The following is an 18324-nucleotide window of genomic DNA, read 5'->3' as shown; positions in this document are numbered from 1 at the left end:
CCAATAATTAAATGAATAAGCTAAATTTCTACAGTAAATGTGGCAACAGTTTTAAGCATGACCCTGTACAGATTACAATGATGACCTAAAATTAACACAATGCATACCTATCAGAATGGCTAGAGTTAAAAAGACTGACAATACTGTTCATGAGATGTATAGCAAATTTAAGTCTCTTACATTGCTCATGGAAGCGCAAATTGGCAAAACCACTTTGGAAAAAAATTGTGGCAGCCACTACTCCAGTTAAATGGGCTTTACGGACCTAGTATTTCTACTCCTGGTTATATACCCAACAGAAATAAGTGGTTATGTCCCCGAGGCTTGCATAGAAATGTTCATGGTAGGTTTATTCATAAACAAAAATTACAAACAACTCACATGTCTATCAAAAGAAGGAATAAATAAATTGGTACCTTCACCCAATGACCTACCACTCTGCACTAACAAACAACAATTACTGGGCCACATAATACCATGGATAAATCTCTTAGATTCAGTGTTGAGTGAATGAAACCACACACGGGAGTGCATACTGTATGATCACAATTACATAAAGCTCCAGAGTAGACCAACTTAACCTACGGTGATGCAGATCAGCATGGTGGTGGACCCTGAGGACTGGAGATACAGCAACGCTGGGCAGGGGAATGAGAGAGCCTGCTAGAGTGCTGGCAGTGTTTTCTTTCTTGACCTGAGTGGCAGTGGTTACAAAAAGTACAGGCACATAAAAATTCACTGGCTATGCTAGGGTTTATGTACTTTATTATACGCAAGTTATACCATACAAAAAAAGTAACAATAAAATGACCCTAGGCAGAAACTTTTAAAAATACTGTTCTTCCTTTAAATAAATTTATCTTTTAGAAAAGGGACATGATACAAACCACGTTTTCCTTCATGCATTCACACATTTCTCACACGTCTCGCGTCTCAGACACTATTAGCCTTAGGGGGGGAAAGGTGAAATAAAGTTCAACATCCCATATGGCCAATTTGGAGATATTTGTGCTTTTGGCAAATTATATGTAGCAGCACATATGATCTTTAAAAACCATTCTTACTCCTGATCTCTGGAAGCAGTTCTGGGAGCAACTCTTTAAATAGTAATAAACAAATAAATAAATAAATAAAAGTTATCTACAATTTCCCTTAAAATGTCTTTAGCAGTTATGTTATAAATGGAATCAAAACTCTTTACTCATTAAGCATAGATACCAGTGGGCAGCAAAAAAGTTACCACGCATGCACTCCTCTGGGTCTATCTCATCTTCTAAGGTAGATAGTGAAAAATAAACATTTACATAAGAACAGTTTAGTGTAGGTACAGAAAAGGATCAAACATCACTTTACATAGTAGTTTTAAGAATAAAGGCTTTGGAATCAAATTGCCTGGTTTGTATCTCAGCCTCGCCACCTCCTTTGAGCCTCATTTCCTCAACTATCGAGCTAAAATAGTTAATGTGACTACTGAGTGAAATAATATCTATTAAATGTTCAATAATCAGAATACCTATGATTCAGTAAAGATTCAAAAACTGTTATCTTAAAAGATAATCTAGGGATGCCTGGGTGGCTTACTTGTTTGAGCAACGGATTCTTGATTTTGACTCAGGTCATGATTTCAAAATTCGTGAGATCAAGCCCCACATCAGGTTCTGCACTAACTGCAAGGAGACTGGGATTCCTTCTCTCCATCTCTCTCTCCCCCTCTCCCACTTTATCAAGTATAAATAAACAAACTAAATTAAAAAAAATAAAAAGGATACTCTGCACTTCCTCATGGACGAATACATCATCTTGGAAGTGTTCTTGCTAAAAGTCAACTTGAATCTAATCGAGTCCTTAGATTTAAATAACAATTTACAGAGGCGCCTGGATGGCTCAGTTGGTTAAGCGGCTGGCTTCGGCTCAAGTCATGGGTTCGAGCCCCATGTCAGGCTCTGTGCTGACAGCTAGCTCAGAGCCTGGAGCCTGCTTTAGATTCTGTATCTCTCTCTCTGACCCTCCCCTGCTCGCGCTGTCTCTGTCTCTCAAAAATAAATAAAAAACATTAAAAAAAATTTAAATAACAATTTACAGCAAATTTAAAGGAAAAAAGGAACATGTAAAACTACATCAATGGGATAAAATCAGCAAATCCAGACTGGGAAACTCTATAACACTAAGTTTCTTCAACAAATAAACTGCTAAGGAAAAGAGTTGGAGGGAAGCATAAAAACAAACACACACTTTAAAGATAACCAGTCATAATACAGATCTCATTTGGTTGGATACTGACTCTAAGCAAACTGTTAAAAATGAAAAAATTAAAACATCTGAGTCAACTGGAAAATTGATCCCCTGTATTAACCTTATATATACCTACCGACCTTAAGGAATTATTTATTTTTATGTACTGTAAGGTCCAAAAAACCCATTATCTTTAAAGAGATATATACTGAAATATTTACAAATGAGATGATATATCTGGACATAACTTCAATAACAAAGTATAGAATGAGTTGGCAAACAGAGTAAATGAGTTTGAGAGCTGATAACTGTAAATACATGAGCATTCATTATACTGTTATCTACTTTTACATGTGTTAAAAATTCTTTGTAATAAAGTTACTTAAAAAATAGAGAATGATATAAAAGTACAAGCAACTCTGTACTCAATTAAGACTCTTCAGGGCGCCTGAGTGGCCCAGTCGGTTAAGTGTCTGACTTGCGCTCAGGTCATGATCTCACGGTTCGTGAGTTCGAGCCGTGCATCGGGCTCTGTGCTGACAGCTCAGAGCCTGAAGCCTGCTTCCGATTCTGTGTCTCCCTCTCTCTCTCTGCCCCTCCCCTGCTCTCACTGTCTCTCAAAATAAATAAACATTAAAAAAAAATTGTGTTTTAAACTCTTATCTAGAAGAGTTCAGTAACAGCCCTTACCAATGCTTAGAGTTCAATATATCCCAAGTATTACAGTTTATATACACAATTTAATTCTACTAAATTAAGTTTTGACTTTCCTAAACCAACTCCTAAAGTTGAAATTACTTTTACATGATAACTTGATCAGCATTTTTCTAATAATTCCTCTTATCTACTTTGGAAACTTGGAATTCACAAAAATCAAAATCACCTCACTAAAACTTACGAGATGAAAGCACATATCCACTGACAGTTAAATGAATAAATAAAATGTGGTATAATCACACAGTGGATACCAAAGTAACAAAAATAATGAACAATCACTACATGCAAAAAATGGGCACACTTCACAGATACTTTCAAGAAATATGCCAAACACAAATTCTTGTGATATGATTTCACTCATGTGAGGTTCAAAAACCAGTCTGTGGTGAAAGAGTTCAGAACAGCGGTTACCGCCTGGGGTTAGGTATTAACCAGGAGGGACAGAACAAGAGGGTGGCGCTTCTGTATCTTCATCTGGGTAGTGGTAATATGGGTATATGCAAACTATATACACTTAAGACTTGGGCACTTTCCTACTTATAAATTATACTTGGGGGCGGGGGGGAGAAATTCAAAAAAAGAAAAAGCACATTTACCTAAACTACATCCACAACAACCAAATCAGCATTAGAAAGGGAAAGACACGGAATACTTGGGAGTCTATATGTCTACCTCACAGGGAAGAGTCATCCCCCCTCCCACCACCACCACCTATTCTGTCATCACAGATTATCATCTCTTCTGGCAGAACACCCTACTTTTACACGTGAAATATGATTTTTTAAAAATACTGACATAACAGACGTGATAGTTTGCACATACATTTTTTTAAGTTTTTAATGTTTATTTATTTTTGAGAGAGAGAGAGGAGAAGTAGCAGCAGAGAGAGGGAGACACAGAATGCGAAACAGGCTCCAGGATCTGAGCTGTCAGCACAGAGCCTGCCGCAGGGCTTGAATTCATGAACCATGAGATCATGACCAGAGCCCAAATTAGACACAACCGACTGAGCCACCCAGGTGCCCCTGCACACAAATTTTTATAATTATTTCATCTATAGCTTTTTGAGAATGACTTTTATAAGTAATAAATATTCTACTTACAAATTTTTAGGTTCACTAACATCTTGAATTTTTGTGGTATTTCTCACATACAGCAGTCATAGTAAATGTCCTAAGTGATATTCCTGGAAGTTCAAAATGTCTTCTACATTATCAATTCAGTAAATCAGCAATTTTGGTCACCTTTTGTTATATTTCATTGTTAAAGTCTAACTATAGTAATTGATTAATTCCAACATACATGAGTTTTATTCTAGAAAAATGTTTAGTTCACCTCTTAAGTTTACAAAAGACTAATTTTTCCTCCTATACTTTAAAAACAACCTGTTTTCAAAATACAAGTAGCAGTTCAAAAAAAGAAAACTACATAAGAAGCTGTTTACTTTAAAAGAAAGTGAGACCTAAAAATCAGAATTTCCCCTATAATATTTGGTAAATGTTTTGGTGGCTCGGTCGGCTAAGCATCTGGCTCTTGATTTCGGCTCAGGTCATGATCTCGCAGTCTGTGGGTTCAAGCCCCACTTTGCGCTCCACACTAGCAGCTTGGAACCTGCTTCGGATTCTCTCTCTCTCTCCCTCTCTCTCTCTCTCTCTCTGCCCCTCTCCCATTCATGCTCTCTCTCAAAATAATTTTTTTTAAATGTTTGGTAAAAATCTCAGAATATTCTTAGTTTTAAGAACTACTGAACTTTTTGTTTTTATCCAACAGAAAAGAGCTCACATTCAGCCTTCTGTTATAATTACTAACTGCTCAAAATGAAAACAGTCATCTATTTTTAAATCATATATAAAATATTTATATTTAGCTCCATTAGTATACTGTCCCCTTATCCAGGTCAATAAAAGGACATACAAAGTCAGTCTGAGCCACACTCACTTCCTACCTTCTGCAGCTGGCATCCCACCTTTGCAGGCAGACAGGTTAATGAAATAAATAAAAACTATCCCACTGTGTCTTCTCCTTCTTTAATTTCATTCTCTTAGAAAAGCATGACCCACCACTGAACAAGTGTAAGGAGAGGCATGCTGTCCCGAAACTCAACAATGTTTAATGCCATTTTCGATTAACAGAGTAAGATTATAAATACCATTTTTCTATATGGAAAGAACATCAATGAAAACTAATAAAGATATTTCAGCCTAGAAGCCACCAGCCAGGTGCGTAACCTCACTCAGGCCCGCATAACCTTCCTGTGGCTTCAGTGAGTTCCCCAGGAAAAGGGAAGCTATGACTTCAGAGACTGCAAACACATGACACGTGTGTGGGCTGCTTCTCTCCTCTGAGTAACCACCACTAACGGATCAGAGGTGGATTCAGAAATGGGACCTGAGGTGAAACTTATCTGTCACTGCGAGGCAAATGATCTAAGCTTTTTCCCCCTCTGAACATTCTGCAACCTACTTGGAATCAACTACATTTGCAGGAACAGCTCAGACTCACATAAACACGATATATACACGCTTACCTAATGAGTCAGAACCTCAATTATCATCTTTAAATGCACAGCCTTTTTTAAAAAATATGCCACTATTCATTTCTCTATTTCAGATGTAAAACTGTGGGAAATAACAGAGTCTAAATGGATGAAATACTGTATCTTTCTCAATTTGCTAAACATGTAAAATGGTGTTGTTTAATATGAACTACATTCCCTATATTTAGGCATTCCTGATCCTGCCCTAAGATATCCCTTAAAAAGGAATTTACTGAAAAGCTTCCTGGAAAATCAACTGTTACTTACCTTAAGGCAGATGCATGCACACCCAGTTTCAGATTAGCATAGACCTCGTAAAGGTGAGCACCCTGACAAGTGCTTAGACAATTACATAACTCTGTCAGTGTTATTTCTAGCATCTTCATGTGGCTTCTGAATGTCAAACGCCACGTAAAGAGAAAGCCCTTCCTCCTAAGTGTTCCACTCCAAATACCCAATTCCTTCTTCTTCGTCCCTACCAAATTCTCATTCCCTCAGCCCAACTTTTAACTGTTAGAAAAACACGGATTCAAGTAAAATTATGCTTTTTATCCAGGGGAAAAATTCCAAAGTCAGGGAAGGGGAGGAAAATAATAATTGCCTGGTACCATCAAAATGTAAAAATTTGTGGACAGAGGGAGATTCAATGGTCAAAAGAGAAAGTAAGTGTTTACGACAGGCCAGTTAATATTAGGTGAGGGAGACACAGTAACCAAGAGAAGACCCATTCCTGACAGACGTTAAACTAGCCAGGAAAAATAAGTAACTAAAGCAGTTATCAATGAAACAAATGACTAGTGCCATGAGAGTTGGGGGAAGGACATAATATAGTCTTAAAAGTCTGAGAAGGCCTAGGGGCACCTGGCTGGCTCAGTTGTAGAGCCTGCAACTCTTGATCTCAGGGTCATGAGTTCAAGCCCCATGCTGGGCACGGCCCTACTTTAAAAAAAAAAAAAAGTCTAGGAAGCCCTCCTATGAAAAGATTAGCCAAGGATAGAGCAACATTTGAGAAATAACATGACACCCCTGAGGAACTGCAAAAACTACAGTATACCTGACACAGAGAAGCAAGACATGAAACTTTGTCAAAGATTATCATAGACCAGGGAAGCCACACTAAGGAACTGGACTTTATCTCAAAATGTAACAGTCACTGAACCTGACTTACCTGGAGGGCACAGATGTACTTTTACAAAAGTCTCAATCAGCCTACTTCACCCATTATTGTAAAGGTGATCAAGAAAGGGGAGGTGTGAAGAAATATAAGGGAAGAGAACAGTGTATCAGAGGCTTTCGAGTATACTCAGATCCCTTGGGTTAGAGCTACAATGCTCCGTCATATGCATCAATATGGACTGTACGCAAAAAGGAATTATGGAGATGAGGAAGAATCAAGCACTCAGACAAACTTAGATTACTGTCTTAACTGAGAGGTCTTAGCAAGAACTGGATGTTGGTAAAATTAAAGACACAGCTCTTACTGGTTTTTGTCTATTATTTTTAAACAGGGTTGGTTGGCTATTTTTTTTTAAACTGGGTTCAATTTAAAAGACACTATTCACCTTGTTATACATATATCTAAGCATGAAGTCCAGTAGAAATGATTTCCCTTTACGAAAAGCTCCTGCCACGGACACCACTACTATGTTAAGATCTCGTATGTGTTCCTGTAGCAATATCTGCTCCAAAGCTTCTTCATCGAGCTCAAAGTTATGGTCATCTTCATGAGCAAGAACAATCTGTACTGGACATGGCTTCTTCATAACCTCATCAGAGTTTACTAGGTCATCATCTTCATAATTCTCACCTAGAATCAGAAAAAGAGAAAAAGGTTAACTTGAATTCCTGCATTACAAACTTCTCCTAAAGGATCACAAATAAAGCAAAATTTCAAGTCACTTCCCCTTTGTTACAGATCATCTGAAAAGAGTTATAAAAAGCGATGTTCAAGTACATATTGGATTTCTCACTCCCTTTATAATAGGATCAAAAATATTGCTAAGATTTCCCACTATACATACAGATAAGTACAACACTAAATATAGCCTCTACTATTAAGTCTAAACAGCTAAATGTGAACAGTAGCACTTTCTTGGGCACTGCATTATTCTATAAACAATCTCTGCTACTGTACGCACACAGAAACTGGATCCATGCGCAGGGTGGTGGGAGGAGGTCAATTTTACCTAATAATTCAAATTCCAGTTTTCCTGGTAGGCATTTCCTGGATATTACTTTAAGTTACAAAGATTAAAACATGAATTGCAAATATTTTTTACTATGAAACTTAAATGGCTAAGCTAAGGTCCCAAAGAAGTTTCTGAAACTGACACTTATGGTAAAGCTAATGAGTCCCTAATTTAGTAAGACTAACCTAATAGTACAGCTTCCGTTATTAAAGCAAAGCACAGGATTAATGTTCTGCTGGAAAACACAAGAAGAGCCAGTGAGGTACAGAGTTATATCCTATAGTTTCATGTGCCACCAAAGACCACAACCACCACTTCAAATGATAGAACTCCCCAGAACAGATATATAAACTCTTCCTTTGTTCACCCAGCAAACCAAACCAAGGTAACCTTTGCAGAACGTTACTGAATAGTAATGAAGAAATAACTATAAAACATGCAACAGCATGGGGCGCCTGTGTCCCACTTGACAGCACAGAGCCTGCGTGGGACTCTCTCTCTCCTCTCCCTGCCCCTCTCCCTCTCCCAAGCACACGCAAGAGCACTCACTTGCTTGCTCGCTCTCAAAATATATACTATAAAAATATATGTAACAGCAGACACAAGTTTTCTAAAGTTTAGGTTTTTGTCCTTTTAATAAAACAAAACAAACACACAAAAACACCTAACAGCTAATTTCAGAGACTTGTATCCCTTGTCAGGCTTTCTTCCCTATCAATTGCTTGACCTCATGTAGCCAAGTCACTCCTAGGGACCTTATCCTCTCCCACACCAACATTTTTTTAAGAGACTCTCCCCTTGAGTCTGTCTACTAAATGAGCCTTTCCAATCTAAGGAGACATACAGTATCTACTGTGTTCAAGGCAGTGATAGTCTCTCTCTCCCAAGAGACTGCCAGTCCACTGAGAAGTGGCATATTATTAGTCAACACAGTGAGAATACCTTATCCAACTAACCACTATTCTTAAAGATTACCTATCTACATTAATGGCTTTTTTTCCTCCTAGAAAGGAATATCTAGCTTCTTTGATTTGCAAAAACTATGAGAGCCTTTTCTTCCATCACAAGGCACCTTTAACTGTACATAGCAAAAGCAGCAACACTATTTCAAAATGTGCTACAAAGCGACCATAGAAAGAGCAAGCAATTTCAAAGGATAATTGTTCAAGTAAAAGCAACCAATATTTGATTAAAGAGGATATTATCAATTCCAGTTTCAGTGGTATACAAATACAGAGTGGTACCTTCCTGGTCTCTCTTTTTGCCCCCTCCTTTAATTCAATCTAAATTCCACAGAGTAGCAACAAAATAATACAGATAAATGTGGGGCGCCTGGGTGGCTCAGTCGGTTAAGCATCCAACCTCAGCTCAGGTCATGATCTCATGGTTTGTGGGTTTGAGCCCCGCATCAGGCTCTACGCTGAGAGCTCGGAGCCTGTAGCCTGCCTGCTTCAGATTCTGTCTCCCCCTCCATCCTCATGCTCTGCATCTGTCTCTCAATAATTAATAAATGTTAAAAATTTTTTAATTATATAGATAAATGTGACTGTTATTAAATTACTCTCCTTAAAATCATGGTTACGGAGCCTTAACAACTAAAATCCTACACATGCCTTATAAAATCCTGTACTCACTGCCAGATCTCTCCTGCCCCATTTGGTGCTACTCTTACCTCCGTAAACTACAAATAGACAAGCTAGCCTTTTTTAGATTCTTATGCTATTAAAGCTCTTTCTAGACTCATATTTCACTCAGGATATTCCTTTGCCTGGAATATTCTTTTCCATGTTGTTGCCCTTATCAATTCATGCTTATTCCTTAAGTCTCCGTTTAAATGTCATCTCCTAAACATCACTGCCTCAGGAATATCTTTCCTTAGGTTCCTAATCAAGTTCAGTCCTCCTATACTTCCCCAATCTGTATCCACCCATCATTTGAGTATATATGTAAATGCTTATTTATTATAGGTCTCCCCCTCTAGACTGCCAATCCTCTGTTTAAAACCCTCAATGAGCTTCTCAGTGTAACCAGAAAATATGCAGAAGAAAACAAAACTCTGATGTTCCTAACCATGACCTCCTCGGTCCTGAGTGATCTGGCCCCTGCAATCTGGACCTCTTTCTGCTCCTTAAACAGGTCAAACCTGTTTCCCACCTTAGAATCTTTGGCCTGTTCTCCCCTGTCTGGAACGCTCGGACTCTAGAAACTCGTGTAGCTTTATTTTCCATCATCTAGGTCTCTTCCTTGACCACTCAGTCTAAATTACAGGCCCTCCATATCACTTTAACAAAACAGGTTTTTTCCTCCATAGTCCTTTCTAATGTCTAAAATAACCCTTTTTCATTTGTTTACATTTGTACCTTATATCTCTCCCTCCATAGAAAGTATACACCACAAAAAATAAGAATCTCAAACGTCTTACTGACCACTCTAACTCCTAGCACCCAAAATAGCGCTTGGCACCTAGCAAGTGCTTAAAAAATACTTCTTGAATGAAAGAAATTTACACATTTTTACTTAGGAGTTTTATACCTTCCTGCCCTTACGTAGCAAGCAAATGTGACAATCACACAACTAGTTTGGGAAAATACTTTCAGCAACTCAAGAGTAGTATATTTATCACAAAATTACAATTAGAAGGATGAAGTCCCACCAAGTAATATAGTAATTAAAAAGAAGAACCCAAAATGAGTAAATGCTGAAAGATCACAATGACCAAATTTGGAGACTGCTGATTTTGTTAAAAGTGACCAATATTCTCGTTCTTACTGTAAAAAAAAAAAAAAAAAAAGCACTAGTTTCTTAAAAATAAAACAAGCAGGGGCTCTTGGGTGGCTCAGGTGGTTAAGCATCCCTGATTCTTGATTTCAGCTCAGGTCATGATCTCATGATTCATGAGATCGAGCTCCACACTGGGCTCTGCGCTGACAGCCTGGAGTCTGAGATTCTCTACCTCTCTCTCTCTCTCTCTCTCTCTCTCTCTCTCTCTCTCTCTCTGACCTTCTCCCACTCATTGCATTCTCTGTTTCTCTGTCAAAATAAACATTAAAAAATAAAATCAGGGGCGCCTGGGTGGCTCAGTTAGTTAAGCATCCAATTTCCACTCAGGTCATGATATCATCATGTCTATTGAGTTTGAGCTCTGCATTGGGCTCTGTGCTGGCAGCTCAGAGCCTGGAGCCTGCTTTCAATTCTGTGTCTCCCTCTCTCTTTGCCCCTCCACCACTTGTGCACTGTCTCTCCCTCTCTTTCTCAAATATAAATCAACATTAAAAAAATTTTTTCTACTTTATAAAAAAACTAAATAAATAAGATAAAATAATGAAAAACAAACCACTTGACACTTTCAAGTTATTAACTTGAAATTTCACCAAGATTGGTTGACTACATTTACCATGTAGCCAATTTTCTTTTATTAGCATGGATAAAGGTACCTCAGACATACAGGCAGCAGGTGTCTACGTATTTGTAACCATTTCTAGTCTACAGACTTCTAAAGTGCAACAAACAGGTTTCCAAAGTATAATGAGCACAATGACATGGCTCACTAAGTCTACTCCCCCACCATGATTTCTCTGCCAAAGTTGTACTAACGACAGATAAAGTACTTCATTCATCAAACACTGATATGAGCAACTGAATATAAGAATTGTACATTTCATTAGGCTACCTGTAAACATTAACAGTAATTACCTACAACTGGAAGTCTTTTTAAATTTAGCATTGCTCTAAGATTTTAAGTTGAAGTTAAATGGTAGGCAGAGAATAGTGATTTTATTTCGATTTTTCAATACCAAAAAAATGAATGAAGTAGACTTCAACCTTCCAATAAATTTTCCTGATTCACTGTTCCGAGTCCGTTCTCCTTCACTCTACCTCCTAATGGATCTTTCAAGGTCAAAGCTGAAAGAGACCTACAGAAGATCAATTGTTCCTCAAATATTTCTCCATACTTTAACACTAAGTACACTTGACCTATTTGCCCCAAGGCCTACAAAAAAAGATACTTGTCTTAGTTAAAAAAGATCAGTGGTTGGTAGGGGTTGAAGGGGAGGAGACATGACCAGGTAGAGAACAAGGATTTTTAGGGCAGATAAAGTATTCTCTCTGATGCTACAAAGACAGACATATGGCATCATACATTTGTCAAAACCCACAGAATATACAACCCTATAAGTGAAGCCTAATGTAAACGGCGGACTTCCGGTAATAATGATGTGTCAGTGAAGATCCATCAGTTGCAACAAATACACCACTCTGGTGTGGATCAGGGCAGCTGTTGGTGTGTGGGAACAGGGGTACATGTGTACTCTGTATTTTCCACTCAATTTTGCTATGAACTGCTCTAAAAAAAGAAGTCTATAAAAAAAAAAGACATTTGTCTGTTTGACTGCTCTTTAAACATACTTATCTTAAATCTGCCAGATTCATACATTCAGTATATATTCCAACAGCAAAATTTACACTTCAGAACTGACCTAAATCCGTCTGCAAACTTCAGGCATAATTATACGCTAAGGCAATATATAGATGCTACAAATCTGCATTACAATAAAATGTTACTAACAGATTATTTCAACCCCAAATTAAACTTGTAGAAAGAGAACCAAGTAAGGAGTAATTCATTTTTCAAAAGCAATGAAAGTGTATTTTAAGTTATTATTCACATTCCAACTAAAAACTTGAAACAAATTTTTATGGAAAGTAGCCTGGATTCAAATTAGCAGCTTGACAAAAACAATGTTTTGGTGTCTGGTACTTGGCCCTCAACATTTATACTCTACAACCAAATGAAAACAGTATCTAAGTATTAGAAGTTTTTTCTAGCACATATTTTTTAAAGCCTTAAAGAGGTCATACCACAGCAAAACTATCTGTAGGAATTTGTTATAAGAAAATAAAGATGCTAGGGTGTCTGGGTAGCTCAGTCAGTTAAGCATTTAACTTTTAATGTAGGCTCAGGTCATGATCTCACAGTTAGTGGGATCAAGCCCCGCATCAGGCTCCATGCTTACAGCTCAGAGCCTGAAGCCTCCTTCCAATTTGGTGTCTCCCTCTCTCTCTCTCTCTCTCTCTCTCTGCCCTTCCCCCTTGCTTGCATGCGCACGTGCTCTCTCTCAAAATAAATATATAAACATTAAAAAAAAAAACAGAAAATGGAAATGCTAACAAAGATGTGCAAGTTTACTGACCACTGTTATTTACGGTAGTGAAAAGTAATGTTGAGTGTGGGACTCTACTGGAAATGGGCCCAACAGTTCTTTTAATCACATGTGGACTATTGTGCAGCTTAAAAACACACATCTGCACATTTAAGATACTAAGTTATTTAAGATATCAGTATACATAATAAGTGAGGAAAAGGTAGCCCATAAACTAGTACAGCTTATCTCCAATTCTGTTTTGCTTTGTTTTTAAAAACACAGGTAGGTACGCTTAGGGAAAAAAGCAAAAACAAAAATAAAATAATACTTGGGACTCCCTCTTCTAGTCATTAGAGTAACTGGCACCAGACTGGCCCTCTGCCACAAACTATAAAACTCGACAAAATACACGCAGCATCTCTTCTCGAGGATGGACAACAGTCAGAAGAGAGTAACCCTCAACAGAAGGAAACTCACAAGGTGAGCCCCACCGTCAGCAGCCCTCACCCTTTACTGAGGAACAATTTCCTACACACAGCACGGGCAGCCGAAGCACAAGCAAAGATCTGAGTTCAGGAATGCTAAAGCAGTTGGAATCAGCTGTTACCCAGGACAGGACAGAGAGAAAAAGGAGCTGTGCAGAGGTGGGGCCTAGAAGTCCTTGGCCAAGGGCGACAAGCTTCACAGGTGCAGAGGAATACAACCCTGTGCAAAGCTTCCCAGAAAGCTGCTACTATAGTGTTGAAAGAGGAACACAGACAGGAGAAATGAAATCAGTACTGGGACATTGGCGTCCTGGCCCAGCTGAGATGAAAGATCTCGTGAACATCTCCAGCTTCGAGCTAAGGCACCAAAAAGGCATCATAATCTGATGGGGAAGTTGGCTATGGAAGAACAGGTAAAGCAAAGTGGCCATCACAGTGATAATCATTCAATCTGGGAGATGTCTATACACAGGTTCCTTATACTTCCGAATGTACTTGAAATTTCCGTAAAAGAAAGTTTCTTTAAAAATTTTTTTATGTTTTGTATTTATTTTTGAGAGACAGAGAGCATGAGAGCAGGGGAGGGTCAGAGAGAAAGGGAGACACAGAATCTGAAGCAGGCTCCAGGCTCTGAGCTGTCAGCACAGAGGCCGATGAGGGGCTCGAACCTGCGAACTGTGAGATCATGACCTGAGCCGAAGCCGGACGCTTAACCAACTGAGCTACTCAGGCGCCCAGAAAGTTTCTTTTAAAAAGTAGTGAAGGCTTTATTAGGAGATGAAGCAGATCCAAGTACAAAGAGATTCAGGTCAGCACTATTCAAGTGAGAGAAATGTTGGGGCTCATGAGTGGCTCAGTCAGATAAGCATCTGATTCTTGATTTCAGCTCAGATTATGATCTCACAATTTATGAGAATGAGCCCTGAGTTGGGCTCTGCACTGACAGTGCAGAGCTTACTTGGGACTCTCTCTCTCCCTCCCCAGCGCGTGCTCTCTCTCTCTCTCTCTCTCTCTCCCTCGCTCTCTCTCTGTCTCTCTCTCTCTCTCTCACACACACACACACACTGTCTCTCTCTCTAAATAAAAATAAACATCAAGAAGTGAGAGAAAAGTCTCAAATATTCTATAACATGACTTTCTCAACCTTTCTTCTACCTCCACAGCATTTTAGAGACTGGGAGAGACAGATTGGAGGATAAAAGAAAAAGAGTTTTCAAAATGTAAAGTCAAGCAGTTGTAAAGTTCTGTGCCTACCCCACCATTCTCCTCAACCCACTTCCCCATAAAAACAGTTCTGAACACACATCAATCCTTGCCTCCTAAAATCTGAATGCAAAAGCCCTAAGAAATCCTGATCAGTTAGCTAACTAGAAGTAAGTACTCTTTACTAGGGAAAGCTGGGGGGGAAAATGAGATTTAAAATCAAATCCACTGGGGTGCCTGGGTGGCTCAGCCAGTTTAGCATGTGACTTCGACTCAGGCCATGAGCTCATGGTTCACAGATGCAAGCCCCGCATCAGGTTCTGTGCTGACAGCTCAGAGCCTGGAGCCAGCTTCGGATTCTGTGTCTTCCACTCTCTCTGTCCCACCCCTGCTGGTGCTCTGTCTCTCAAAAATAAATAAACGCTGGGGCACCTGGATGGCTCAGCTGGTTAAGCATCTAACTTTGGCTCAGGTCATGATCTCGCCATTCACAAGTTTGAGCCCCGTGTTGGGCTCTGTGCTGACAGCTCAGAGCCTGGAGCCTGCTTCGGATTCTGTCTCCCCCTTTCTCTCTGCCCCTCCCCTGCTCACACTCTGGCTCTCAAAAATAAACAAACATTAAAAAAAATTTTTTTAATGAATAAGCATTTTTTTTTAAAAGTACAAAATGATACAACCACTTTGATAACCCTTGTGGTAGTACCTTATAGAAAACTTAAACTTTTTTTTTCAGAATCTCTTTGCCCAATGTGGGGCTTACGACCTAGAGATCAAGAGTCGCATGCTCTACTGACTGAGCCAGCCAGGAACCCCAGTTAAACATATTTACCATATAACCAAGCCGTCACTCTCTTAGGTACTTAAAAGAGAAATTAAAACGTTATGACAACAAAAGACTTGAAAATGAATGTTCATAGCAGCTTTATTCATAATGACCATAAGCTGGTAACAACCCAAATGTCCGTTTACTGGGAAATGCATAAAGTGTGTTAAATCCAGAGAGTGGACTATTATTTAGAAATGAAAAGAAAAAGGGGCACCTGGGTGGCTCAATCAGTTAAGCATCCGACTTCAGCTCAGGTCATGATCTCACAGTTCATGGGTTCGAGCCCTAAATCGGGCTCTGTGCTGACAACCCAGAGCCTGGAGCCTGTCTTCAGATTCTGTGTCTCCCTCTCTCTCTCTGCCTCTCCCCACTCATGCTCTGTGTCTGTCTCAATAGTAAATAAAAACAGTAAAAAAAATTTTTAATAAAAAAAAATGAATTGCTGAAATCCACAATAACACAGATTAATCTAAAAAGCTATATACTAAGTGAAGGGAGCCACACACAAAATGCTATACTATGAGTCTATGTATAATGAACTTCTAGAAAAAGTAAAACTACAATACCAGGAAGCAAGCAGACCACTGACTACCAAGAGCCGACAGCAGGGGAAGACAACTGACTACTGCTACAAACTGAATGTGTGTCCCCCAGACTCATATGTTGAAGCCCTAATCCCCAAGGTGATGGTATCTGGAGGTGGGGCCTGTTGGGGGGATAATAAGGTCCCTGGGGCAGAGCCCTCATACATGGGATTAGAAAGAGACTTGAGAGATGACCTCTTTCTCCACCGTGTGAGGACACACAAGACAGCCATCTGCAAACCAGAGAAGAGGACTGAAACCAAATCTACTGGCACCTTGATCTTGGGCTTCCCAGCCTCCATAACTGAAAAATAAATGTCTGTTTAAGCCACCCCGTCTATGCTAATTTGTTATAGCAGCCCAAGTTAAGACAACTCTAGGGGCGCCTGGGTGGCTCAGTTGGTTAAGCATCTGGCTTCAGCTCAGGTCATGACCTCACGGTTCGTGGGTTTGAGCCCCGCATCGGGCTCTGTGCTGACAGCTAGCTCAGAGCCTGGAGCCTGCTTCAGATTCTGTGTCTCCCTCTCTCTCTGACCCTCCCCTGCTCACGCTGTCTATCTCTGTCTCTCAAAAATAAATAAAAAACATTAAAAAAATTAAAAAAAAAAAGACAACTCTAATGGGGTACCAGGCAACATTTTCAGATGATGGAAATGTTTTATATCATGACTGTGGTGGTGGTGGTGGTGGTGGTTACAAAACTCATCAAAGGTACTCAAAATTCAGTGAATTTTATGTAAATAATTTTAGTATGGCACATTTTGAAAAAAATCACATGCAGCTATTCCCCTTAGCACTTTCATTTATTAAATGAGAGGATAAAGCAATACAACCAACTTATTAATCATTTTCCAAAACAAAAATATTCTAATTAGTATTGTCCCCATCAAGGAGTATTGCCCATGTAGGTTATACTCCAATGTGATGAAAAATTAGAACTGTCCATCAATACTGACACCGCTCAAATTTAATTTAAAATGTTTTCTCTTAACTTGAATTCAGGACCTGGAAAATATAATTTTGAGTGTTTCCAATGGTGAAAGAATGTACTCCTTTGTAAATGAATTCCTATGAATCCACAATCTCATCATGCCAAAATATTTTGGTTAGAAAACAGAAAGGTATTAGGAAGTTACTAATACTTATTTTCTTAAAGAACTCGACAGCTGTTCATATTGGAGCTTTTTTTTCCAAGTATTTTAAGTATCAACAGATTATGCATATGCTTTCTAGAATACATATGTCAAGACATGAGGACATTCAAGTTCTAGTACATATACCTAAAAATTAGCTTCAATACTTTAACACTAAATCTAATATATCACTCACAGAGGCTTTACAGATTCGGCAGCCAAATTCAGTCATTTGACAGATAAGGAAAACACAGGACTACACTTCTGTTTGCAGGGAGGATAGGGCCAGGTCTTACTTAGTGTTTTTCCTCTCCAGCAGTGCTTCTCAGACTTTTAACATGCATATAAATCACTTGGGAATCTCGTTAAAATACATATTCTGATTCAGTAAATCTGGAGTGAAGCCTGAAACTGCACATTTCTAACTCCAAAGTGATACCAACACTGTAGTCTCAGAGCCTAACGGAGTACCAAGGATCACCATATTTTACAGGTGTTGAATTCAGAAACTCATTTTATTTTGTAGTTTCTACTGATGTCAAAGTTTTCACAGAAGGAGAAAATTTTTCAAGCTAAACTATAATCCTGTATTCCTCCTGGGAGACGGCTAATATTCTGATGTAACCAACCACTCCAGCCTAGCCACTGAGGATTCTAGGTACAGTGAAAAAAGGCAGTGAAATAGACATCCCCACTTTAAAAATGTAAGTGCAGAAAATGTTTTAATATGTTGACATGATATATAGTTGGGGTTGAAAATTATCGGTCTGGAGCCATCATCAGTCACCTGGGTGAGCTTTTTTAAACAGTGCTGGGCTTCCCTCCCTCTCCCCCAGACAGATGCAGCCCAGAATAAGATTGCTGACACAAACTTGGACTTCATTAATATACTTTTTTTGAAAAAAGAGAAGCAGCTATTAAGCACTCAGGTTCTACAAGAAAATGTTTTAACTATCTGCTCCTATAAAATAGCATTATTAAAAACTCACAAAGCCATTAAACTTCTCTCATATAAAACAGGACCTACAATGCACAGTGCAAAAATAAAGACTTCAAATTGGATTCCAGAAGATCTATTAACAATTTCAGATATCAGATACTTTCCCACATTAGCTTTGCCCCTTTTGCCAATCATTTTAGTAAAATTACTTTTAAAGAGTATCTAATGTAATTCATCTCATTCCCTGATTACTGTCAAATCAGGAAATAAACAAAAGTTGTTTTCTTAGAAGATTCATATATTATTTTCCACTTGAAAATTACTGTTTCCACAGT

General features: G+C 38.8%; 1 protein-coding gene across 2 annotated transcripts in view; it reads right to left on the bottom strand.

The window, feature by feature from the left end:
- The window catches only part of ATL2 (atlastin GTPase 2), a 59808-nt gene that overhangs the window by 27085 nt on the left and 14399 nt on the right, over window positions 1-18324 (bottom strand). For both annotated transcript variants that reach the window (XM_029937924.1, XM_029937923.1), the window contains exon 2: window positions 7048-7292. In XM_029937924.1, the coding sequence (XP_029793784.1) occupies window positions 7048-7292 (245 nt within the window). The remainder of the gene's footprint in view (window positions 1-7047; window positions 7293-18324) is intronic.

This window comes from Suricata suricatta, chromosome 4 (genome assembly GCF_006229205.1).
Source record: "Suricata suricatta isolate VVHF042 chromosome 4, meerkat_22Aug2017_6uvM2_HiC, whole genome shotgun sequence".
Lineage (NCBI taxonomy): Eukaryota > Metazoa > Chordata > Mammalia > Carnivora > Herpestidae > Suricata > Suricata suricatta.
The sequence above is the reverse complement of the archived record's forward strand: the minus strand, read 5'-3'. Positions and strand labels throughout refer to the sequence as shown.